The sequence below is a fragment of the Callorhinchus milii genome, unplaced genomic scaffold, assembly GCF_018977255.1.
Source record: "Callorhinchus milii isolate IMCB2004 unplaced genomic scaffold, IMCB_Cmil_1.0 Scaffold1, whole genome shotgun sequence".
NCBI classification, from domain to species: domain Eukaryota; kingdom Metazoa; phylum Chordata; class Chondrichthyes; order Chimaeriformes; family Callorhinchidae; genus Callorhinchus; species Callorhinchus milii.
In genome coordinates this window covers 90,061,222-90,087,861 of record NW_024704742.1, presented here as the reverse complement: position 1 = coordinate 90,087,861, position 26,640 = coordinate 90,061,222, and the positions used below count along the sequence as shown (strand labels likewise).

At 41.5% G+C, this 26,640-nt stretch overlaps 1 protein-coding gene across 1 annotated transcript in view; it reads left to right on the top strand.

Moving 5' to 3' along the window:
• The window catches only part of LOC103178080 (ADAMTS-like protein 1), a 162,562-nt gene that overhangs the window by 4,304 nt on the left and 131,618 nt on the right, over positions 1-26,640 (top strand). Inside the window, exon 2 of the mRNA XM_007892594.2 lies at positions 18,010-18,055. Within this exon, the coding sequence (XP_007890785.2) occupies positions 18,010-18,055 (46 nt within the window). The remainder of the gene's footprint in view (positions 1-18,009; positions 18,056-26,640) is intronic.

Sequence of the window (26,640 nt, the reverse complement as noted above, 5' to 3'; positions counted from 1 at the left end):
GCAGCATCCACGGAGGGATGAAAGTGAGTTAACGTTTCTTGGTTTATCGTCTAATCTAAAGGGATTTTCTCAGGGATTTTCTCCTGGTGCTATTTTTGTGAACAAAACGAAAATCATCCCAGCATTCTGGTTGTCAATCCATTTTTTAGGAATTGCAGAAAGCCAATAGGTTAGAAGGTTGTGGTTTCAATCCCATTGTTGGAATTTTGACCGCATAGTCCAGGCTAACACTCCAGTGCAGTGCTTGGGGTGTGCTGAATTGTTGGAGGTTCAGTTGATTAGATAAGACGTTAAGCCAAGATCCTGTCTGTCTGTTAAGATGGGCATTAAAGATTCCATAGGAATACTTTAAAAAAAGGGAGTTTCTTCTGGTCAACAGTTACCCAAATAAAATTGGTCATTCACTTCATGGCTGTTTATGGGACATTGTTGTGTGGAAATTGACTGCTGCAATTCACCTACAAAATACACAGTGTCTCCCCTTTACAGTATATCTTGTGAAGCACTTTGAGATACCCTCCCAATATGAAAGGCACTATACCAAATGTAAAGATTATTATTATTATTACAGTCAAACTTTGATAACTTGTCATCTCAGGGGAAATAGCTCAAACGACTGCTTATCAGAGTTGACTATTTATCCAAAGTACAGTAACTCAAAAGTACAAAATACTCAAATTGCCGGGATATTGAGTGAGTGAGTAGTTATGTGGGGTTGACTACTTATCCCAAGGGATAGTTATTAGAGTTTCTTTCTATTAATAATAAAAAAATTTAAAAATCAGTTTGCTGTGATGCTCAATTTTTAGCCCAAATGGTCTTACAATAGAGACTGGATAGAATTCTGAGCCTAAGGGGTAAAATAGAAAGATTCATAATGTGAACAATTAAGGAATTTGAGGTTGTGTGCTATCCAAGTATTCAGATACAGGGCAGACATTACAGCAAATGTTTCACTGTCTGCCCCCAGGTGCAGCAATATCTCAACAGAAATCGTCTACACAAGATTTTGAAGCAGTAACACAATGATGTGTCTGGTGCAATTAAATGGGCGTAATAGAGGGGTTTTAATGTGGTATCCCTACTAGCAATGAAACTGCCAAGAGTGCCATAATTTACACGAATGTGTCAATCACCAGGTCTGTGATTCCATATCAGGTTAATCCTACTGCCACATTATCTCATGTTTACATCGTGTCTACATGTCGTGCTCTGGTGTGTGGGAGCTGCTTTCTAATGCAGTCGGACTGGCTCTTGTCAAGCTAATTCGACGGACGAGAAAAAGCCTTAAAAAGACATGTAGATCCTATGGGTGCGTATTCTAACCCGAACTATCCCACTGCATGTAAATGCCTACACCATCTTCCTTCGTTATTTCTTTGTCAAGAAATTTGTCAAGTGATTTATTAAGCAAAACCTTGCAGTGGAGTCTAGAATTGGGTGTTTGTGGACCAGAAGTAATCATTTGTGCATTTGATCTGATCTATTTCATGTCGGGAGGATGTTTCAAAGAGCTTCACAGAATCCATTAAAAAATGTGGTGACTGTATTTTGCAGACAAAAATTGTGCACTAGTTGTGAAAAAGAAGCTGGTATCTTAACCTCAGTGGAGACAAAGAACATTTTGCAACTAATGTTTTGCTTTCTGTCTCTTTATATAATATGATTTATATCAAACAATTCATACAATACAATTTACTTTTATATATCTCCTGTGATGTCAGGGGGATATCTTAAAGTATTTGGCACCACTGGCTAGGCACCTGAGTCAGGGGAGATGGGGGGAGGGAGGAGAGTGGGCTATCCTTGGGTGTTGAAGAAGGTTGGGAGGAGGAAGATGACTAAGTCGAAGAGATAAGTCTTGAGGGGGCTTTGAAAGTATCGAGAGAGAGGACTTTTCAGATCTTTTTGTGGTCAAGAAAAACAGCCCGATAGCAAATCACCAGCCTGATCCATAATCCAGAAGTCACAATTAGCACTGGCACTTTGCCAATTTGTGAATCTCACTCTTCAAACCCCCTTCAAATTGCTTTCACAATTCTATTGTGTAATTTATGAATTTTACAATTATTATCATCCTTTTTTTAGTTTTTATTGTTTTACTTAAAATATATGATTTGGTGCAATGGACTCCTTCACTTTTTACACCCAGGAGAAGTGCAGCTGATGTTATGGTTGAATAGCTCCACTTTCTTACCCCAAAACAGTGGAGTCCTGTAGCTCAGTGGTTAGAGCACTCGCTTTGCAAGTGAGAGACCTGAGTTCAATTCCAGGCAGGGGGCGAAACCTTGGGCAAGTTTCCTTACTCCACACAGAGCCTAATAATAATCCCTCCAAAACCAAAAACAATAATAAATTGGTCATTTTCAATCTACGACTGTTTGTGGGACATTGCTGTGCGCAATTGGCTGCCGCGTTCGCCCACAAATATACAGTCAATTCACTTTACAGTGTGTTCTGTGAAGTGCTTTGGGACGTCCTCCCGACGTGAAAAGCGCTATATCAAATGCAAGGATTATTATTATTATTATTATTAAAACCTCCTCCTTTCCTACATGTAGCTTTTGTTATTTATCCTTCTGAGTATAGGATTCCATTATATCTTGTTGTTTTTCAAACTAGTCAACTGAAACAATGTGATAACCAGTCAGGCTGCAATAAAAGGTATTTCCGAACAGCTCCACTTAAATAGGACTGAAAAGGCATGGCTGGCTCACTGCCAGCAGTTAGGTGCGATGTTACAAACACCCAATTGTGAGGTTTGGCAGTGATTGTAAATGTCAGGCCACTGTGGGGTAATTTCTCTCCCTAAACTCCTCTCCCCACTGTAACCGTTATCCAAACTTTTATCACCTTTGAGCTTGATTATGCCAACTTTCTGCTCAATGGACTTCCCAACTCTTCCCTCCACATGTTACATGCGCAGCCACTGAACACTGGTAGTCGGGAGCCTACGCTGTATCTCAGGGATAGAAATAGAAGGATAAAAAAACAGGTTTAGCTGCTCTCTCAGTAGCAACAACAATTTGCATTTATGTAGCATCTTTCATATTAAGAGGACGTCCCAAGGCTCTGGAGAAGGGAGGGTTTGCATCCAAGCAGTGTGGAGGGATAATGATCAACAATTTGCACTATATTACACTTTCATGTTAAAAAAAACTTTTGAACTGCTTTACAGAATGAAAATTAGAAACACAATGAGTGCCATTCTATTGGCAAACACAGCATCCATTCTGCACCAGAAATATCCCACAATCAACAATGAGATAAATAGCCAATGAATTGGAACATTTTGATATGACAGTGGTTGAGGAGGGACTCTGAGGCAAGATAACTGGGAGCAAAATACACTTTCCTTGAAATAATGGCAGGGAGATCTCTTCATACTGCAGCACTCTATTTACCACAGTCTGGATAGTGGTGGTGATTCAGGTAAGGCAGGATAGAATGGTTTGATCTTTGCTATTGACAATGAAAAAGCGTTACAACAACAAAAATAACAAAATTACATTTATAGAGTACCTTTCACATCGGGAGGACGTTCCAAGGCGCTGGACAGTCAGGGCTCAGGACACGAGCATGGGGGAGGGGTGGGGTAGGGGTGAGGGAAGGCAGAGAGGTGGGAGGGTGATGGAAGGCACAATCAAAGAGGAGGGTCTTGAGGCCCGCCTTGAAGGAGGCAAGGGAGAAAGCAAGATGAAGGGACTGTGGGATGGAGTTCCAGAGTGTGGGGGCAGAGAGGCTGAAAGCTCAGCTACCGATGGTAGGGCGAGTCAGGCGGGAAACATGGAGCAGGCTGGAGCTGGCTGAATGGAGGGAGCGGGCAAGTTGATAGGCAGTCAGCAGGTCAGAGAGGTAGGAGGGTGCAAGGCCATCGATGGCCTTGAAAGTGAGGACGAGGATTTTGAATTCGATCCTCTGAGGGATGGGGAGCCAGTAGAGTCGAGCGAGGGTGGGAGTGATGGAGTCACGGAGCCTGGTGCACAACAGTACACAAGCTGCAGAGTTTTGGATGATCTGCAGCTTGTGAAGGGAAGAGTTGGGAAGGCCGATGAGGAGAGAGTTCCCGTAATCGAGCCTTGATGTGACGAATGCGTGGGTGAGGGTTTCGGCAGCCTGAGGGGTGAGGCAGGGGTGGAATCTGGCAATGTTGCAGAGGTGGTGGTAGACAGTACTGGTCATGGTGCGGATGTGGGGGAGAGAGGACAGTTCAGGGTCAAACAAGATACCCAAGTTCCTGACTGGCTTAGTGAGGTTGAGTGTTCAGCCATGGAGGCTGATACTGCCAGTGCCTGAGGTGCGGAGGTGCTGGAGCGAGCCACTCAGGAGGGCCTCAGTCTTGCTGACGTTCAGCTGGAGAAAGTTGTCCCTCATCCAGGACTTGATGTCGGACAGGCAGTCGATCAGGATGCCAGTAGTCCTGGAGTTGAGGGTGGAGGCAGAGAGATAGAGTTGGGTGTCATCCGCATACATGTGGAAATTAACCCCATGTCTGTGGATGATGTCACCAAGGGGGAGCATATAGATGGTGAAGAGGAGGGGACCGAGGACAGAGCCCTGAGGAATCTGTGAGGCGTGGTGGAGAGGGCGGCTGAGCCAGTTGGTGGTGGAGAACAGGAGACTGAGGTTGCCCTTTGCCTCCAGGATTAACCTGGAATATAAGGACAATTTGGCCGAGGTGAGAGCGGAGCAGTAGGTTTTGATGATAGTCTGAGACAGCCACATTGATGGCCTGAAATCTGTCTTAAATGTGATCAAAACTAAAAATATATCTTAAAATATTTACTGTGTAAATTGGAATTAATTCTTACTGCTTCCCATTAGTTTCTCAGCAGTGCCAAATAACTTGCAATAACTTGATGCTTGCAATACATAAAAACATAGGGTGGTTTACATCCAACTTTTAATGCAAGCAGAGAAATGGAGTTTTGCTTGCCAGCAGGTTTACTCCCTGGATAAACTCGTGCCCATGGTGTGATCTCTTGAAAAGTATTCTGTTACATTTGGGCTGAGACCCAGCTACTGTAGTCCAGCCTCTGCATTTGAATGTGCTTGTGCCAAAATTTATGGGCATTCAGTCCAGCTGACAAGATCCCGCATTAAGCACAAAACCCTGCTTCAACGACTCCAAGTGGATCAGCATCTGATGTCCAGTTTGATACTAAACCAATGCAAATTACACTTACATCTTTCGGGAGAATATCCCAAGGTGCTAAACAAGGTGTTGCACCTGAGCTGGGGGTGGGAGCCAAGGTGGATGGGGAGGGAAAAGATGATCGAAAGCAGATCAAAGAGGTAGGTCTTGAGACTAACCTTGAACAAGGTGAGGGAGGGAACGAGCAAACCGGAGGGACTCAGGGATGGAGGTCTACAGAGTGGGGGCAGAAAGACTGAAGACCCACCTGTTGATGGTGGGATGATTAGGATGGGAGACATGAAACAAGCTGTCAAGCAAAGGGGGTGGCCAGGTCAGTAAGGCTTGAGGAGGTCACAGAAGTAGGGTGGGCCATGACTGTGAAGGGACCGGGACTGGAGAGAGGGATACTGTTGGCTTCTGCAGAGATTCTCTGCAAAATGTGGATTGTAATATAAAGTTGGGGAGTTGAGCCACATGATTGTGAAGCTATTCGTGCTCCATCCTGCCTGCCAAATCTACCTTGAGGAGATAGCTTTGGTAGGGCATTGATTTCACTGCTGCAGAATAAATGAAGTTGCAATATCAATTCAACCTCTGCTCAGAAATGGTCCCTTAATAGTTCTGTTGGCTGTCTAATAACTTTAAACTATTAAGCATGTGCACGCTCGATTAACTCTCATCAGTCACTCAGAGCAGTCGGAAGCTGAATGCATAGATCTTGCTTACTTACAGCAGTGTGAACTAACCCCTGATGAAGGATCACATTTAAAAAGACAGATTATCTTTCTCTCTCAGTTGCTGCTTTATTTGCTATGCATCTGCAGCCTATTTTCTTTCACGTTTTCAGCACCGCCCACAAAATATAGAGTCAGTTTACTTTACAGTATATTCTGTGAAGATCTTTGAGACGTCTTGAAGACGTGATAAGGCGCTATATCAAATGCAAGTATTATTATTATAATCCACAGTTTATTGGGGGTAAATGCAGTGTGTGATGTGATATTTATCACACCGCCCTATTTTTTGTCCCCAATAACATCCCAGTTCAAATGAACCTTTTTCGGGAGGGGATAAATCCAGCAAGTTAGACGTAGAGGGAGTAATATAGGTGGAGGGAAATACAATACAATACAAAATTATCGTTGTAAACTGGCTTTCGCATCGGGAGGATGTCCCAAGGCATTGAACAGTCAGGGATTAGGACCCAAGCAGGGTGGGGTGAGGGGGTTTGGGATCAGGGCGGTGGACGGCAGGGAGGGTAGTGGTAAGAAGATGGCCGAAGGCATGGTCAAAGAGGAAGGTCTTGAGGCGTGCCTTGAAGGAGGCAAGGGAGGAAGTGAGGCAAAGGGAATGTGGGATGGAGTTCCAAAGGTCAGAGAGGCTGAAGGCCCGACCACCAATGGTGGGGCGGGACAGGCGGGGGACATGGAGCAGGCCGTAACCTGCTAAGTGGAGTGGGGAAGGAGAAGCAGAAATCCAGTTACAGGCCCCTGGAGCCAGGCATGTGAAGCTCCTGAAAGTTACATTCATGTGACACCCCTAACCGTAAACCTGGTGACCATGCTAAAGCACAACAATCCTTACATTTGGTATAACACCTTCTATGTCAGGAAGACATCCCAAAGCTCTTCACAGGATATACCGCAAAGTGCAGTGACTGTGTTTTTTGTGGGCAGTCATGTGAATAACAATGTCCCATAAACAACCATAGAGTGAATGGCCAAGTTTATTTGGGAGATTGTTGGCCAGGACACCGGAAGAAACTGCATTCTGTCTCCGAATAGTGCCATGGATTCTTTTGACATTCACCTGAACAGGCAGACAGGACCCCAGTTTAATATCTTATCTGAAGGATGGTACCTCCAACAATGCAGCCCCCACCCCAACCCAGCACTGCATTGGATTGTAAACCTTGACTATATAAGTTCCAAGTCATGACATGGGACTTAAATCCGCAACCTTCTGATCCCGAGGCAAGAATGCTACCGACTGAACCAGGCATTATAACACACCTTTGGCAGGCAAGACTTTGCCTCTGCCCACTGGAGGTCTCTGCTCAATTGCCTCCATCTTGTCCTCTTCTTCACTGCTCTCAAAACCAGTCTGAAGATCTATCTCATTGACAATACATTCGGCCTCCTCCCGTCCCCCCTCCCCCTTCACCCCCCGAACTCTCTGCCAGGTTGGGCTGCTGCTTATTCTTTGCAAAGACGTTTCCTGAATGTAAGACATGTTTATTTTTTGGTTGAAATCTCTTTAGTGGCTGATATAGTGATGCATGTAATGTTCATTGCAATTTACTCTTGTAGTGGAGAACAGTAAGGTGGAGAGGTACAGTATACACTGACGACATGTAGTCTGTAACTTGTTAAATGTTCCCTATCCAGCTGAAGGAGTAGCCTCGGGATTTCCCCCAACATCGTCAGCTTTTGGCTTCAGGTATTGTAACATTCTCTCAGCCGATTCTGTAAACCTCAGGAAACATTTTACCATTATGGCCTGCTATAGTCAGTAATTTTATATAATTACCCTCCTGCTTAATGATTGCAAACATGACCACAATACTGTGGTATTTTTTTCAGATTTTGATTTATTGACTGCTTTAGGGTATAAATACTTTGGGGGTTATTCTCCCCTTGTCTGAAAATGTACAGACTTTAAAATTTGTCAACAAGTAGGGAATCATATATTCCACCAAACCCAGATAAAGGATAAAATGCAAAATACTGCAGATGTTGGAAATGTGAAAACAAAAACAGAAGTTGCTGGGAACACTATGGAGAAAGGAAACTGAGTCAAAGTTTCGGGTCCCCGACCCTTCACCAGACCCTCTGTTCTGACGAAGGCTTGTGGACCCGAAACGTTGACTCACTTTCCTTTATCCATAGATTCTGCCTGACCTGCTGAGTGTTCCCAGCGACTTCTGTTTTTGTTTCCAGATAAAGGATAGAATGATAGTTATGTAAAAATCCTTGCATTTGGTAGAGGGACAAAAATGTCAAGACGGCTCAAAGTGGTTCACAGAATTTCCTCTAATGTGTAGTGACCGCGTACTTGTAGGCAAATACGGCTGCCAACCTATGCACGGCATTATCCCACAAACAGTCATGAAATGATTGACCGATTTATCTAGGAGATTGTTGGCCACGTCACCCAAAGAAACTTGCTTTGATTTTTTGAATAGTGTCACTGCCTTCGAGTAGAGGCAGGATGTGCAACAATAGCCACTCTGTGGGGTCCAACCCACATTAATTACGAAAAGTAACAATATTTTTACTATAGCCTTTAGATGAGACATTAAATTGAGCTCCCCATCTGTGCCTGTTCAGGTGAACATAAAGATCCCAAGGTACTAATCAAAAAGAGAAGTGGGTTGATCCTGGTGTCCTGGTCATCAATCCACCAGATAAAATTGGTCATTCACTTCATAGCCGTTTTGTGGGACATTGCTGTGCACAAATTGGCTGCTGAATTCATATACAAATACACAGTCACTACACTTCACAGCAAATTTTGTGGAGTCCTTTGAGATGTCCCAACAATGTGATAAGGAACTAAATCAATTATAAATGCTACTATCTATATAATGGGATTTGCCAAAATTAAATGAAAGGAAATATCATTAATGTTAGAATTTAGTTTAAAAATAACCCCAATATAGAACATGAATAAATAATTTAGTAATGGCAAAAGCTTTGTCACATATCTTTGAAAGTTGTTTTCAGCTGTAGACCAGGGAAATGAAGTTCACTGCCCCGTTCTATAACACATATTGTTCACTGACACCAACAAACATTTCACATTATAAGTGTAGAAAGAAAATAATAATTTGGTCACTGAATCGACGACAGTGCTGAACGTAATTGACTGCTGAGTTCCCCCACAAAATATACAGCCAATTCATTTTACAGTATATTCTGTGAGCTCTTTGAGACATCTCAATGAAGTGATAAGGCTCTATATCAAGTGCTAGTATTATATTATTATTATCTTCATCATATTTTCTGTGAGAAGGAGTAATGGACTAAATATAGACATTTTATCTCAATTTCCCTGTGAATGGCTATTACTGTGATGAGGGAAAACATGTTTTACTCTTTTCTTTAACAAATTATGTTTGAGGAAAATACATGAGTATGCTAGCAAGTTTGTTAATGCTGCACAGATGAAGCGGTAGTAAATAGAAGGAACGTCCACACTTCAATATCCTCTCAGCACCACTAAAATGCTGTATAATTCACATCAAGTTAAATGAAACTTTAGCATTCTGTTTGAAGCACTAGATAGCATGCAGATTTGTTGAACACATTTTAAGTGTGGAGTGATCGATACAAGATGAAAATATAATTACACTTGTGTCTGTTTGGTTGAGATTAAATTCCGCCAAGTTTGAGGAATTTATTGAGCCCAGATGTTTGATGCTCATGTTTTTGAAAAGTGAAACACAACCCACATTAGCACCGTGACAGGTAATTGTGGATGGCGGATGAATAGCAGTAGAATCAGGCACTAATGCCAAAGCAGGAAATGTGAGGCGCTTGCGAATGGGATGAAGCTGAACTTCCAAACGTCTTTCTCACTCCAGGAATTCCACTTCTATTATTGACTATCTAAGTTCTGATTGGAAAAATAAATGCTTCTGAAATTTCTGTATTGGGATTTTTCACCCCCAACCACCCTCCACCCAAACCAAGTTTTCTCTCCTATTCTGAAGGCAATGATTCACCCAGTCTACAGTCCAACAAGAGCAGATGCCCCTCTTATCCAAGTGTTCAGCGTCCTCCTTTCCCGACCCATCCCCCAGAGGTCAATCTAGATAGTTGGCAGATTGTACAGCCAAGGCAGGCATCACAACTGACCCCAATCATGTCCTGATCCCAAATCATCATCACCATGGATGCATTTCCAAGCAAAGTTCATTGAGTAGATGCTGGAACCTTGCCTCATTTTCTCGCCTTCCCCCTCCCAAACCACTACCGCTCACCATACCTTTATTTGCCTCCTTGTTCTGGGGATAATTGAAGGATCTCTGCTGCCACTGAAGATGAAAGAACAGAATTACAGAGCAGGCAGTCATGCTGGGACCTTTCTGTACAATGTGGATAAAGACCTCAGCTTAGAGCACTTTCACCCACTGAGCCATTGGTGGCGATTGAGTTAGAAGCCAGATGTCTGAGGTGGTTTCAATGCGTAGATCCTCACTCCCAATGTACTCTCCAAATATATATATATACATATTATATTTCACCCACAAAATATAGAGTCAATTCACTTTACAGTATAATCTGTAAAGCACTTTGATGTCTCAAATACCTGATAAGGCACTGTATCAAATGCAAGGATTATTATTATTAAATATCCTTTTTATTTTTTTCTAAAATATATGAGAGTTCATACTATGTAAATTCTGCTGCGATGATGTAATGAAGGGGTGGTGTGTAAAACAGTCTGCGCCAGGTATATTCGCTGAATGCATTGAGAAGTTACTTATTCTTAATAAGGTGCAGCTGCACAACCCATTATTAGCACAGAGTCATTTGGAACTACAGTTCAATGCCATGGCCCCTGTGCTTTAGAAAAATAGAAATTAATCAAAAGTTAGAATTACTGAGCTGTCTGGAGTATGATTGCTTCATTTAATTGCAAATGGACTGAAGTTCCTATATGGGTTTTTTGAACAACCTGGATTTGGCACGGACAAATCTGCCCCTCTGGAGGTCTCCCACAACACTATAGACTTCTTGTTCCAATGCCCACCAGGCCTTGCAGTCTTCCTTTCCCCTTCCTAATTCAGAGGTGCTGAGGACAATTATAGCCTCAACTGTTGCCCCAGCAGAGATCAGCCAGAGCGTTAGATTTGTACGGTCCACAGTGTGTATCTGTATGTCCCGGAAGCCTTAAATCTGGGCAGACATGAGAGCAAGGCATTGCAAACCAATCCTTCTACTCAGCAGCTACAGATCACTGGCAAACACAATATGATATGAACATGCATGTCTGAATTATTGCATATTATATCATGAAGTAAACATTTGCACTGTAGACTTTTTGCCACCTACAACACTGCAATGTTTCCAGCAGTGACTTGGAGTGTCAGCCTAGACTGTGAGCTCAAAGTCCCGATGTGGGACTTGAACTCACAATGTTTTGACTCAGAGGTGAGAGTGTCACCAAGTGAGCCTTGTTGACACACAAGCTGAATTACCATGCAGATGGAAAATGGATATTGAGTGTTTGTTTAATCAGTGCAGATTGGTGCTGAGCACGTCTGCCTTTTGTTCATCTAAATAATTGCATTCCAGCAATTTTTTTTTTAAAACCTTAACCGTGTGGAAAAATCGTAGAATCAAAGAAATTTGGGGGTTTTAATTCTGAATACTCTATTTCACCAAAAGAAACTTGCAGCGCTTTGTTTGTAGGTCAGATTTCTCTTGTGAACATCTATGTTTATTTTTTTCTTTGTCATTGCGGTGCAAAGTTAAACAACATTAGTCAAGATATTTACAATAATCACCACAAGATATCTATTTTAACTGGCAATGTCATCAAGCCGGGTGTCTGACACATGTGGAAACGCATCATCATGCTTGAGTATCCAAACCAAACTTAGAATTCCATGCATCCCACCTACATATGGAAATTTCAGAAATGTTTATTGGAATGGAATGTGCACTCTCTCTCTGGAGGGATGCATCCTGTTTACCTCATTCTGGAAAGTATTAGGTGCAGGTTGGCAAGAGCCAAGGCTTGTGGACCCCAAATGGTGTGTTGGGGCACTGCTGGAGCCTAACCAGCTAAAACTAAACAGCTTGCTTTTGAGAGCACTGCCTGGCAAGCTTTCCCGCTGCTTGTCCAGACAGGATCTGGCTTACAGGGTTAATGGAGATGAGTGGGAAGAGTCCTGCCCACAGTGACTGGTCTGCCATTTCAAATCCTGCTGATGAGCCAGGCTGGCTGTGCTGCCATTGGCAGTGCTGTGGTGTGCTGCGGACCTGCCTGGCTCAGGAACTGAATGACCGAGTCGGGCACAGCGGGTGGGTTCTATTCTGACAAACATGTCACCATGGAGCCAGTTCAGTTCGAGCTGTAACAACAACTTGCATTTATATAGCATCCTTCACATGGGATACCATTTCAGAGCCCTTAAAACAAATTATAGGGGAGAATTACATTGAAGTCTAGACTTACTCCATTTCTTTGTAGCATGTCCGAGCATTAAAAAATTGAGGAATTCTTAAATACAGTCTTAATGTTGAAGCTGATTCTCTATAAGTCCTGCACATTCTGAAATACTAAGAAAATAGAATAAATCTAGACCCAGGTGAAATATCTCCCCTGTGATTCTAAATAATGTCATCACATTATGAAATGTCATGACATCATCCTACTGCGACTAGTGCCAGGCATTTGCGAGCCAGGAACGATCTACATGCCTCCAAGCACCACAGTGAAAACTGGCACCGGGCAATGGTGAGAACCAACATTTAACAATATAAATGTTTTCTTTTGGTCAGCCGGGTGTCTGACACACGTGAAAACCCATTGCCATTCTTAAGACTATCCAAACCAAACTACAGAGTGTTCCATGTATACATGGAAAATTCCATTTATCCTGAATGGAATGTGTATTCTTTCTCCTGAGGGGTGCACCCTGATCAGGGCCAGATTAACGGACTGGAGGCCCTAACATTCATCACATTTTGGGGCCATTTGAACAACCTACATAAAATAAGCAACAACACCTTTTCAAAATACTTTTTTTGTCAACTACATGATCGAAACTTAGTGTACATGTTAAATCTTGCTCAATAGATACAATTGCAAGTGCATTCAATCTACCCTGGATCATTGTAGATCTGAGTAAGTTTTTGATGAGACTCATCCTTGAGATCAAGCATTCATCTTCACATACTGTTACTCCTAGCAGTGTTAAGAACATACGAAGAGCAACTACTACATTTGGAAATGTTGATTTCACCAAGTGATTCTGTTTCATATACTTAAGCATTTGTTGCAGTTTTCTCACACTTAATATGTGATATGAAATCCAGAAAGTTCACTAATTTATCAACACTGTCTGCATCAAAATCTTTTATCAGCACTACTAAGGTAAGCTCTACAGCTGCTAGAAATGGCTCCTGCTCTCCAAGTTGCCGCTTACCTCATCGTCCCTCCTGGATATATGACTTGTATCTCCAGCTCCGCCACTCTTACTGTCACTCACCGCCCAGCCTCAGAGTAGAGAGGTGCATTCAGGAGGTAAAAGCGTCAATCATATCCAGGGCCCTTCAAATCTCAGGGCCCTAAAACATAGTTTACCTGGTTCATTGATTAATCCGACCCTGATCCTGATCACCTAAGCCTCAGAGTGTGTGTTTGGTTTCTGCTGGAGTTTAACCAGCTAAAACCGTGCAGCTTGCTATTACGAACACTGACTGAGAAGCTGACCGCTGTTTGTCCATCTATGACCACCAACGGTGTAAACTGTAACAAAATTGTCTCTCGATTGTCAGCCCTCTCCTTTGGATTTAGGTTGTCTTACTGCCTCAAGCTAAACCAGACAGAAAGGATTCCTTTGTCACATGCTTGAAGCCATTCATCATGCTTCATGTTACTCTGTTCAGCATCTGTTCATTACATACAACCACAACAGCAAAATACATCAGCATCTGTGAAAGAGGACGGCCAACCAGGTAATAAGCCACAAAGCTATTGTTTTCTTTATGCTGCAAAATTACCCAATTTCTTCTTCCTCGGACATGATCCCCGCATTAAGGGGTCAAGTACCTCAATTTATTTCTACAACACGCTGTGCCTCTGAAATGCTGCTTTGCATTTGTCAATCTACTATTGCTAGTTTTATTTCCCCCACCAAAAAAAAAGCAACAATTCTCCTGACCCACTACCATTCTACAGCTCTGGAACTTGGTGACACAAGCTACATCCTGGTCCAATTTATCTCGGATAGTAATTGCAGCTGTTTAGCCTGACAAAGTACTCCTAATTTACAACGTGGATTAACAATCAAATGCTTTGCTCCATTGCTTTGAAGGCTTCCCCCCAGTTTAAACCTGCGGTTGACAGCTAAAGGCGACGCCACGGTTTTGCTTTGAACTAGTCGTCTAATTTTCAAAATCGATAGCAGCCCAAATTGCTCTTTCTTTCTATCTATCTGTCAAAAAAAAGTAAAATCACAAGTGTTTGCCTCAATCAAGCCAGCATAGCATATTAACTGCTGCAACTGTGGGGAGGCACAAATGCACAGAACTCCCCTCAGATTGACTTGAGCCATGAATCAATAAGAAAAGCACTAGCAGATGGCAAACAGTATTTGTGTCCGTCTTAATCAAGTTTCTGCTCAGTTTAAAGATGCCTTGGTCAGAGGTTAGCCTCCATAAGAATGACTGAGCTGCAGACAAATCCACTGAATATCATGTAAATTATTCAGGAGGTTAAGATGTGAAAACTGTTACAGCCTGTTTGTTCCTGAGTGCTGCTTCTTACTTTTAGTGAAGCCAGATAGACAGCCCTAAACTTTATCTCTGACCTGCGGCCAATCGTTTATTTCCAGGGAAGATGGCTGGAAAGATACAGTACCGCATTGGACAGGGCTCCGCTACCGGAAATGTTAGTTGAACTTTAAAGAGTGTTGAAAATTTTTATCTCTGTGGTTGTGGATGTTTCATATCACTTGATGGCCACAATCTTGCTAGCTAACAGCCACAATAATATAAACCATCTTAAGAAATGATGCAGTTGTACATGGCATTACTACAGTTATCAGGAACATATCTGCAACAATCTTTTTTAAACTTTTTTTTCCCCTCATTTTTTTCTTCTCCTTATTGTTTCCAGTAGGGCAGTGGTGGCCATGCTTTTTGGCTGGCTAACAAAATACATGTTTGCTGAATGAATATGTCTTCATTTATGCATTAATGAAGAAATATTCAATCAAGAAACATTTATTTTGTTGGCCAACCAAAGAGGTTGACCACCACTGCACTAGAGGCACAGTTGCATAGGCAACAAGGGCATTTCAGCACCACATCCTAATGCTTATCTTGCAGGGTTCCGGATATACCTACACCACCAAATTTCCCTTGAATCAATGCAGACCTCCCTGGTTTTCCAAACATGCCTCCTTGGAGCAACCTAAACTCAAAGGAGAGTCTGCTTACCTGCGGAGCTGTATAATACAGCCACAGACAATCTTGGTGGGCAATCTGGGAGAGTGCTGATGGCTGAAGATTCATGGCGCAGTTTTATTGGCATCAAATCTTGGGCTAACCCCAACAAGTGATGGATCTTATCCAGCCTTAGTAGAGAAGCAAAGTATCTCCTGCAGGTGTAGGAAAGGAGATTATCTGACCCAACAAAATTATTAGTTAATACAGAATAGTGGTGAAGGTGCTCTCCATTCACCATGTAGGCAGCAGAACAAGACTGGGCTGCAAAGAGCAATTTCAGGATAGACATCAGGGAGTATTTCTTTACACAGAGGGTTATTAATGACTGGAACTGGGTACTAGAAAAATAGATGAGGACAGGATGTAAAGCTCATATAAGAAATAACTTAATGCTGTAACGAGAAGACAGTAGGGTAATCTGAAAGGGTGTGGACTGAATAGGCAGATACATACTCAAGCACATACACACATACACACTCATTTACATACTCATATATACACGCAAACACCCATCCAAATCATTGCACGGAGCTGGCCGAAGTTTGAATTTACACCTTGAAAACTACCACTTGTATTAAAAAAAATCTGATTTATGATAGACATTAAACGTTATATCTTGAGTCCTGACATCGACAGCTCAGAGTTTAGAACCATATGGTCTCTGATGTCAGAGGATAACCTCACCCATTGGGGACCCAGTGTGGTTTTAAAGGGAGGCCTTTCAGTCACGTTTCTAGTTTTCCCAAAATGCACAAGACACATATTTGCTGCTCAAATTGAAACAAAATGGTTGATCTTACATTCTTGAAATTCTGTCAAAAATAATTCAAGAATGATGGTGGTCATCAAGGACAGGAGCAAAACCATGTGTGTTTTGATGTACATGTGATGTGATTGAAGTGTGTGATTTCAGGTGTTAGAGCAATCGGCAGGAGTATTTTGTTAGTCACTCTGCGTTGCCAGCTGGAGAATGGAACCTAAAGTATTGTTTCATTTAACAATACTGAAATACAGTGGAAACTGATATGAGATGGATAGTGCTGCTTTAATTGGAATAAGTGCCCAGCCAGCAGAGAAGTGTAGTTAGAGTGTTGGGTAGGAGGTGGAATGGGGTGGATTATTCCAATGGGCCACTTTTTTACGCTCACTTTTCTATGTAACAATGTCTGTCTGCTTGAGTTATGGATATGATATATTTACTGTATTTGATACTGCACACATACAGGTGGTTATAGAGGAAATGCTCAGTTATAGCTTGTTGACACTTTCCATGTGAAAAATGTTTACAATACAATACAAAATTACATTTGTATAGTGCCTTTCACTTTGGGAGGATGTTCCAACATGGTTTACTTTCTACACAGCTAATGTACTATCAGCAGTTCTGTGTTATGTTCATTCCAATGTTGCCCTTCCCTTCCTGAAGGCTCTGGTGCGACCAGGAGTACTTTTCTAAAGATGAGGCAGTCCTCAATACAACAGCAAGTGGTACATTTAATTACGAAGTCATCTGGGGATGAAAATCTTGTGTTGCATTATACAACAAAGCAGTTCAAGTTCTGCTTTGATACAGTGCAGGAGAACTATTCATCCTGGGTCTAGTTTCACTCTATTTATACAGCAGTTTAGAGCATCTGGATTTTAACAAGTTCCATTATAAATTATATTTAACAGAATAAATATTCTATTGTATATAATAAAAATTATATTGCATAAAATATTCTATTGTATAAAAATATTGTATCTATAATAATAATATAGATTGGCTCCTGATTGGTTCGCGCCAGTGCCTCCGTACCTCAGGTGCTAGCAGCATCAGCCTCCACAGCTGTACGCCCATCCCACGGTCCCTTCACCTCGCTTCCTCTCGTGCCTCCTTCAAGGCCGGTCTCAAGACCCTTTTCTTCGATCGTGCCTTCGGTCGCCCTCCCACCTCTCTGCCTTCCCTCACCCCTACTCCATCCCTCCCCCTTGCTCGGGTCCCGACACCTGACTGTTCAGCGCTTTGGGACGTCCTCCCGACGTGAAAGGCGCTCTATAAATATAATTTTGTTGTTGTAATAATAATAATAATAATCCTTGCATTTGTCTAAAAGAATTTAACAAATTGTTTAATTTGGTTATATCTTTGAAGAATGTTTTCTGCTTCTCGTACAAAGAAGTATACAAAACATTGGTTTCAAAATTTAGGCTGTATTTAAGAATTTACCAAATTTTGGACCTTCTAAAATGCTACATAAATAGAACAAATCTAGAGCCAGGTGGAATTTCTCCTTATGCATTAGCTAAGCCTGCAACATGCAGTCTAGTCTTGGTTTGCTCACCCACCTGTAGTTCTGGGATCTTTAGAATTATTTTCAGTGAGTGTTTCCAGCTCCTTTGACCAATTTAGGTGGGAGGTGGAAAACAAATGTAATTTAATTGAAATGAATTTTTATTCTCTCCTCTATCCAAAACACTAATGATAAAACCATGTGATTGATTTCATAAGAAATAATAGAACAAGGGAAAGCCAATCAATGTATCAAACTTTCTCAAGATGTAAACTTCTGCATAGATATACTTCTGATCAAACGTATCGTGGTATCCAAATGGTTTGACATAGCAAGCTTACCAATGTATCAAAGAATTAATCTCCTATCATATTCTCTCACTTAATTGGTATATTTTGTTATTTTTCTGTAGGAACTGTGAAGGGCGGAATATCCGATACAGGACATGCAGCAGTGTGGTAAGCTTTGAAAGCCCTCTCCTGTTTTACCTCACTGTGAACTGGGTTGGATTTGAAAGTACCTTGACCAGCACTCCACTGACATACAGGACCTTTAGTTTCTGCTATGCACACGGGCCAAAGGGCTATTGTCAATCATGACTCTCAAGGGGTTTAAACAAGGGAGATGGACAGGCACTTCTGAAGACTCTATGGTACCTGACCATAATCAAAATAAGCAGTAGTCAGTAATACCTCACACCAGTCGAAGTCTGCTTGTTTTATTTAAGAGGTTTCTCAAAAAAACTCTAAAGTCGAAGTATACGGTATGTGATGTGATATTTAATATCTTTCGACCACTGTATTTCTCTCCAAAGTTAAAAACATTAACTTATGTCCGTGTTTAATATTGAGGTGTAATGTTGAGGTAATGAACTTTACACAACAGCAACTTGCATTTATATAACAACCTTCAGATACAATAATGATAAGTTACGTCAACTTTACAGCGACAGGATCGGACACTGAGTGAGAGGATTGGGGGTTTTGGGTGGATTGAGGGTTTTAAAAATGATTCATTCGTGGTTATTTCATTAAACACTTCCTTTTTCAATTATTTTTGACCAAACCAACTAAATTGAGTGCCATTTTTTTGCAAATACAAATATATCGGGTAAATATAAAATATCACACACTAAATAAAATAGGAGTAAAAATTAGGGTCTTATCAAGGTTGAAAATAGCATTCTACTTCTCGAGATATCAGCCTGGTATGCCAGCCTTATAGCAATCTTGCATCTGAGTCTGAAGGTATTAGGTTCAAGTCCCAAGTTGGGACTTTGAACTTACGCAGTCTAGGCTGACACTCTAGTGCAGTGCTGCGAGCATGTTGCATTGTCGGAGGTGCCGTCTTTTGAATAAGACATTGAACTGTCATTACCTGCCTGTTCAAATGGACGTTAAAGATCTCATGGCACTATTCAAATAGAGAAAGTAGTTACTCCCCCTGTCCTGGCCAACAAACTCCAGATAAAATTAATCATTCACCTGTTCACTTCATGGATGTTTGTAGGAATTGCTGTATACAAAGGGGTGCTGAGTTCACCTACCAACACTACAATACTACAATCACTGTATTTCCAATGAAGCGCTTTGAGATGTCCTCCAGATGTGAAAGGCGTTATACCAAATGCGAGGACTATTATTTTGTCCCAGTGATAACTGCCATGGGGGAACACTTTGGAAGAACCCAACTTTGTGTTGATGTTTGTGCCACCAAAAAAAAGTTCCTGGAGTCATTAAGTTGCCCGGCACTGATTTTGTATCTGCCATCACTCATGTTCCAGCATTTCAATGGTGGTTTGGGGAGCACAAGCTTAACTCAACAAAAACTGAGCTCAATATTCCTCTTCTCACCCACTTTCCACAGGTATTGTTTCTCCGACTAAATATTCCAATTCAATAAATGAGCTTTTCAATTTAATATTTGTTTAATATCTTAAGCGGATCCTAAATGGTTTCAGTATTTACTGCGTGCAAATTGGTTTGTTGTGGGAACATCCGTATATAGGTTGCAATGTTGCTTGAATCTTTTTGTGTGTTCTCTAACCTTTATCCTGAACTGATACTTGCGTAATGACGTATGTAAGACAGCTGGGCCTGGGATTGAATCTCCACCAGATGTGTAAGGTTTGATCCCTGCTAATGTTTATTTAATTGTGCAGCGCAAAAGCAGTGTTCACTTACATGCCAATGCAAAGGACAATCTCTACCCATTAATAACATTGCACCACTGTTATTTTTTTTGTCTAAATAAATAACTGCTAATGAAGTGTCAAATAGTATGCTAGTCAGCTGGTGGTAAACGGGACAGCACAGAACAGGGCCCTAGATTTTACCTTTTAATATCCATGGCGACTGTTTTATTGCTCTGGTTTATGGTTATTTCCACCAATGAGGTGTTGGAATTTTGGAACTGAGTACTTTTCAATGTGGGAGCAACCTGCTGTGAACCCCCCCACCTTTAATGCCTTGTTGTCCTGATGTTAAATCAATGTGCAATGATCTGTTCAGAGAAATTCTGAGGTCTGCAGTCTCTTTAATTCATCAGTTTAGCCTTCTTTTCCATAGTTAGTCGTTTGGCGGATCGCTTTTCTGGGGGTAGTAATCCCTCATAAAAATAGGGTAACTCAATCCATGGCTGTTTGTGGGACGCTGCTGTGTGTAATTGGCTGTCGCGTTTCATGCACAAAATATACAGTCAATTCATTTTACAGTATATTCTGTGAAGTGCTTTGAGACGGTTCAGCAACGTGATAAGTCGCTATATCAGATGCAAGGATTATTATTATTATTATTTTATTTGAATTCTTTTCTTATGTCAGCCTTTGTAAATTCTTGTTTTTTCCTGTTTCATATGAGATTGAGGACCCTATGGTCATTGCTAATTCTGCATTTCGGATCCAACTAAGAGCTGGGGATGCCACCCCTTCTGGGTGCCATACTTTCCGAACATGTTAAAATTTCACAGTGAAGGTCAATTTCAGCCCATGCCAGTAAGTATATTCACATCCCTGACCCCTCTCTGAGTTCTTACTGCGTGATTGGCAGGATTCCTGGGGTGACGAGTGGAGGTCAACAGAGCGGGTACACAAACTGCACATTCCTGAAACTGATTTCTACTGTGAAAGCACAAATCTCTCCAAACAGAGGGTGCCAGGAAGTGAATGCTTTTCCAGGTAAAGCGCCTTTGGCTCCGACCTTTGCACTAGGGATCAATAATTTAGCGACGAGTGAGCTGTGCTGCAATTTTAAGCATATGTTTCATTATTTTGAAATGACCTTGAATAACACTTATCTTTTCCCAGGTTATGTAAGATAGCTTCAATGCAGAGTATGGATAGGTGGTCTGACTTATAACTTATAATATTACTTCTCGAGATGAGAGACATTGACAATAGTTAGGGGAAAATGTTTTGTTTTGTTAACCAGTTGCAGAGTCGAGCACTTTCACATGGTCAGACGCAGAAAAATAACTAATTTTCAATAATTCCAACAGTAGGATTGAGTTTCCAACATTTCCATTGACCTAGCAGCAGTGCACCTCAAGTTCAGAGACCATCCAAAAGAACAAGAACAGCATCATCACCGACCCCACCACCTCCAAGTTCCCTCCAAGTCACTTACCTTCCTGACTTTGACCTATAAGGCCACTTCATTAACATCACTGGGTCAAAATTCTGGAACTCTTTACTGCACAACACAATGGGAGCACCCTCGCTACAAGCATTGCATGGATTTAAAGAAAGGACCCACCAAAACATTCTTAGGACAACCAGGGATAAATACTGGCATTGCCAGTGGCTGGTTGAGTTACATCAATTGGCAAAGGCAGAGGTCTGCAGTAGCTTCATATCTCTTGTCCATTTGAATTATTTGCACTGAGATTTGTGGAGGTGGACTGCATTCAAGTCGGAGATGGATCCCGAGATCTTGTCAGTCTCTGCGTGCAGTGTGGCCAAGATATTATGGATATTCTGCTGGTTTTCATAACTCTTGTGTTAAAGATTGAGTCCACTACCACACTTACCTCTGCTTGGCATCTTAAATCATTCACCCTGTATGCATGCTCCCTTTCCATGGTGAATCACTCATCTCTGCACCTTAGTTGGCACAGTATCTGTGTGAGAGCTTTATTGCTCTGTAGTCCAGATGCAGGACAGATGATCTCTGCATTCTCTATATGAAGAAAGGAATAGGCATATTTTCTAATGGGTACTATGGAGCAATACGTAGGCAAACCTTTGGAGGTTTGGCTTACATCCTGTGGGCTCAGTTCCAAGTCATCTTGTGGTAAACTGCATCACGTAGAAAGGAAGGCCGTGTCCAAAACTGGATTCCTAAATAATGACTGAGTTGCTGATCGGAAATTCTTCTGAGACCAGAAGTACATCAGCTGATTTGTGGAGTCCTGTAGCTCAGTGGTTAGAGCACTCGCTTTGCAAGCGAGACACCTAGGTTCAATTCCAGGCAGGGCGAAACCTTGGGCAGGTTTCCTTACTCCACACGCCTAATAATAATCCCTCCAAAACCCAAAACAATAATAAATTGGTCATTTTCAATCTACGACTGTTTGTGGGACATTGCTGTGCGCAATTGGCTGCCGCATTCGCCCACAAATATACAGTCAATTCACTTTACAGTATATTCTGTGAAGCGCTTTGGGACGTCCTCCCGACGTGAAAAGCGCTATATCAAATGCAAGGATTATTATTATCAATAGAATATCTGTTCAGGAATCAAAGTGTGTTGGAGCGCTACTCAGCATTGACTGGAAAGATGGGATTCGCGCTTGAATTGAACATCACTTGCCTTCTGCTCTACTACCTCTATTCTAGTGGAATGTTGATGAAATGAGTGCATGACTGAGTTGGTGAAATGTACTGTGGGGCAGTGTTGATGGAATGCAGTGCACGGCAATATTGATGGGATGCGCTGCATGGAAGTGTTGAGGAAATAAGTGCATAGCCGTGTGGATGGAATAAGTGGACAGTAGTTCTCATTGTATGAGTGGACAGCAATGTGGATGGAATGAATGTATGGCAGTGTTAACAGAATGAGTGGATGGCAGTGTTGATGGAATGGGTTGTTTTGCAGTGATTCTGAACCAAGGATCTGAACTTTCCAATGAGCACATCTAGATTGGGGAACGTTTTGTTTCTTGAAGGGCGTCAAGATGCTTGGTTCCTGTTTGTTTAAAGTGTTAAATTGTGCTGTTTGCAGCTGAGTCCGATTGGATCAACATCAGGAAGCACGGGTATCACAGTGATGCTCATAGGAAACTATTGTATTCCCGAGTGTCCAGATATTGCTGGCCTCGCACAAATTAATAAAATTCTCTTGAAGACCTTAATAGATGCCACCTGGAAATTCACCCCAGGATGTCTTACCACCAGCCTGAAAAGAGCACCCCCTCTTTCACTTGTGTGACATTTCAATTTCCTTCACCTGCTTTCACTAAAACAAATGGATTAAAACTGCCTCGATTCATTTCATGCAAAACCTTTCTAGGCAGCAAAGAAAGGAAGCTTTCAGCCCATCAGTCTGGAGTGGACGCTTGAGTCTGAGCAGATCCAGAGGTGAAAGTGGCTGTACGTTAACCTATTTCTACTTCACCTCTCAGTTCACTTACTTGGCAGATTCTGAGTATCACAGATGCATTTGATACATTTTCATATGATTTTGTACAGCAGAGCCAAAACAGCAGAAAGAGCCCCCAATGCAATGTTTACAGCGATTGAAAAAGAAGTACAAGGTGGGCAGTGCTATTGAGGGTCTTCTACATTGTTTCCCTAATTATGAGGGTGTAATAAAGAACATGTCCTATAAACGTCCAAAAGAATTAGAATTGATCTTTGCTTTAAAGTTTGAAGACATTTTCAAATTAATAGCACATGTCTTCAATTACCTTTTCATGTTAAATCCAATGATACATTTTAACACGTTTTTGCTCTTTTTTTCTCATTCTCTTCATTTGAAAAACGTTGTTTTACACAGCCTGCCTCAGTATCTCTTCTATGCCAGTTTCCTCAATTATGTCACTGGGAACAAGGATTCTTTCCACTACTTCTGTCAACCTTGCAAACCAAAGCCCTGAAGGATAGGATGATCTTAGCTGGTCAAATCGGGAAACTTGCAGCACTCTGAATGGCAAGCACTGCAGTTTTAGCTGATTAAACTCCAGCAGTACCACAATACACACTCTGTGGTTCCCATGCCTTGGCTCTTGCCAATTTGCACCTAATACTTTTTGGGATTAGGTGAGCAGGATATGGGCCTTTGGGAGAAACTGTGCATTCCATTTGAAGAAAGGAAACTTCCCTGGCATATGTGGAATGCATAGTAGTTTGGCTTGAATATTCTAAAGCATTACAATGGATATCCGTGTATATTAGGCTGACAGAAAAAAATTACACAAATGTATGAATTATTAGGTGAAAATTGATCTGTGAAATATGACTTCACATATTTTTGAAAAAGTATCCAGTCTTTTATTGACTAGTCAAGGGTGTAACACCTTTCCCCACCGCCTCCCCTTGGACAATAAGCTTGAAGCTGCACAATTCTGGAATGTCAATTTCTGAGATAACCGTTCACCTTGACATAAAGAGCAGAAGAAATCCATGAACTGGCACTGCAATGCACAGGCATCCACGCCAACAGGCTGCCACGCCAGTCTGTAGAGATGGTAAGTGTAGCAGACAATTTCAGACCAGACCAACGTGACAATATGAGTGGGAGAGCAGAAGTTGTTAAATTAATACATTAACTGGCAGCATGTTTTAGCAATGGGTTGATTAACACATCACAGGTCACAATTTTACATCCCTGTTGTGCTCATCAAGGTTGGAGGTTGTAAATTTCAAGCCAAGGACCATGAAACAGTCCTAAACTCAGGTGTAACATGGATTAAGTGGTACAGTGTAAAGTTCCTGCTACTTTGTTCCAACAAAATCCTTTAGCTTTAGCCTCAAAAGAGCACATTCTACTGTGTGACTGTTTCCATTCCTTGCTCCAGCCATCCTTGTGGCCACTCTGGAAGTTTGCCAATTTAATATTAGCTGGTTATAAGATATGATGTGCTGTGCACTCATGTCTACTAGAATTGCAATTGCTCAAACTGATCTCACCCAGCACCCCTACAACTGGCAGAGAAAGAGAATTCTATCCCATCACTCTGGGCTGCGATGGAACCCAGTGCTCAGAGGTGAAGGGGCAGTATTCTAACCTACTCCACAAAAACAATCCCTATTAAAATATTTCCACTCCTTCTCAATTTCTATAACGTTCCATCCCAAACTGTCAAAGCAAAGTTCTTAAACTGAATTTCAGAAGCAATGCATTATGTTAGGTTAAAACAATCTAATTCAAAAAGAAATGAACCACAGGAATACAATCCTACACTTGTGGGGACACATGGAAGCAATATATCTACTGAACTCATTTGATGAGTGGTTCAATTTGACATGGAACAACAGAGTAGGCGACTAGCATGATCATATAAATAAAGCCACTGTCAGGATTAGCACACATAAGTGACATGGGACACAGGCATAGACAATGTAGAGGTGAACATATTATTTCACTTAGGCCTTAAATATAGAAAGAGAGGAAATAAATTTAAAATTAACAACCCCCAAGAGATTAAAAGGGATTTTTTTTGCATGCCATATAGCAATGAACACGAGGAACAGGCTTCCAGCCAGGGCTACTGATGTGGATCAATTAGATGATGCTAAAAAGAAAAGTATAAAATCTAGATCAATAGAACAAGTAGATCAAAGTAAAATATGTAGAATGTGATACTAATACAGGTGTTAATGATCACATCAACCCAAAATGCAGTCAACAGCATTCAGTGATAACTATTACTTACTTCTCACTGAGTATGAACTGTCCCCAGAAGCCAATATGCCAGACATTGCAAGAAATATTCAAGCAAGACGTTTTCAGAAACTGTTGTTGAAAACTGTGGTAGGACAATCCATTTGTTTGTTAATAACAACTGTGGAAAGCAACACGAGGGAGAAGGGAATACAGGAGCGTAGGTGAGGGGATATTCATAATAATAATCCTAACATTTGATATTGTGCCTTTTACATTGGGAGGAGGTCTCAAAGTGCTTCACAAAATAGACTGTAATGTGTAGTGACTTTATTTTAGGTGAACTTCTTGCACACAGCAATGTCCCACAAGCAGCCATTGGAGGGAATGACCAATTTTTAAATGGGGAATTGTTGGCCAGGACACTGGAAGAAACTTCCTTTTCTTTTCTAATAGTGCTATGGGATCTTTAACTTCTACCATGTGCCAATTTCAGCATTCGACCTGGGAAGGTATTAAATGGTAATAATAATATAATAATAATAATCTAGACATCTCAAAGCGCTTCACAGAGAATGCTGTACAGTGAATTGACCATATATTTGTGGGCGAAATGCGGCAGCCAATTGCGCACAGCAGTGTCCCACAAACAGTCGTGGATTGAAAATGACCAATTTATTATTGTTTTGTTTTGGAGGGATTATTATTAGGCGTGTGGAGTAAGGAAACTTGCCCAAGGTTTCGCCCTGCCTGGAATTGAACCCAGGTGTCTCGCTTGCAAGACGAGTGCTCTAACCACTGAGCTACAGTCCTCCATACAGCATGGGGTTATCCATAAGAAAAGAATTTGCTAGGCGAAAGAAGACCAAAGTCCATCCAGTTCGCCTTCCACCATCCTGGTAGTCGCTTGACATGTTGTTTCCCACATTATATACTATATCCCGAGATATTATTTTCCAGCAGAAATTTATCTACTTTGTTCTTGAAAAAAAGAACATTTTCTGCTTCCACTGTCTCCCTAGGGAGCCTGTTCCATAAGTTTACCACTCGCTCACTGAAATAGTATTTCCGCAGATTTGTTCTGAATTTACTCCCCTTCAATCGTAGGCCATATTCTCTGGTTCTACTGTTCAGTACAAGATGGAGAAGCTGATAATCGTCTACATTATCTATTCCCTTCAGAATTTTAAAGACCATAATCATATCAGTTTACATAATAGTTG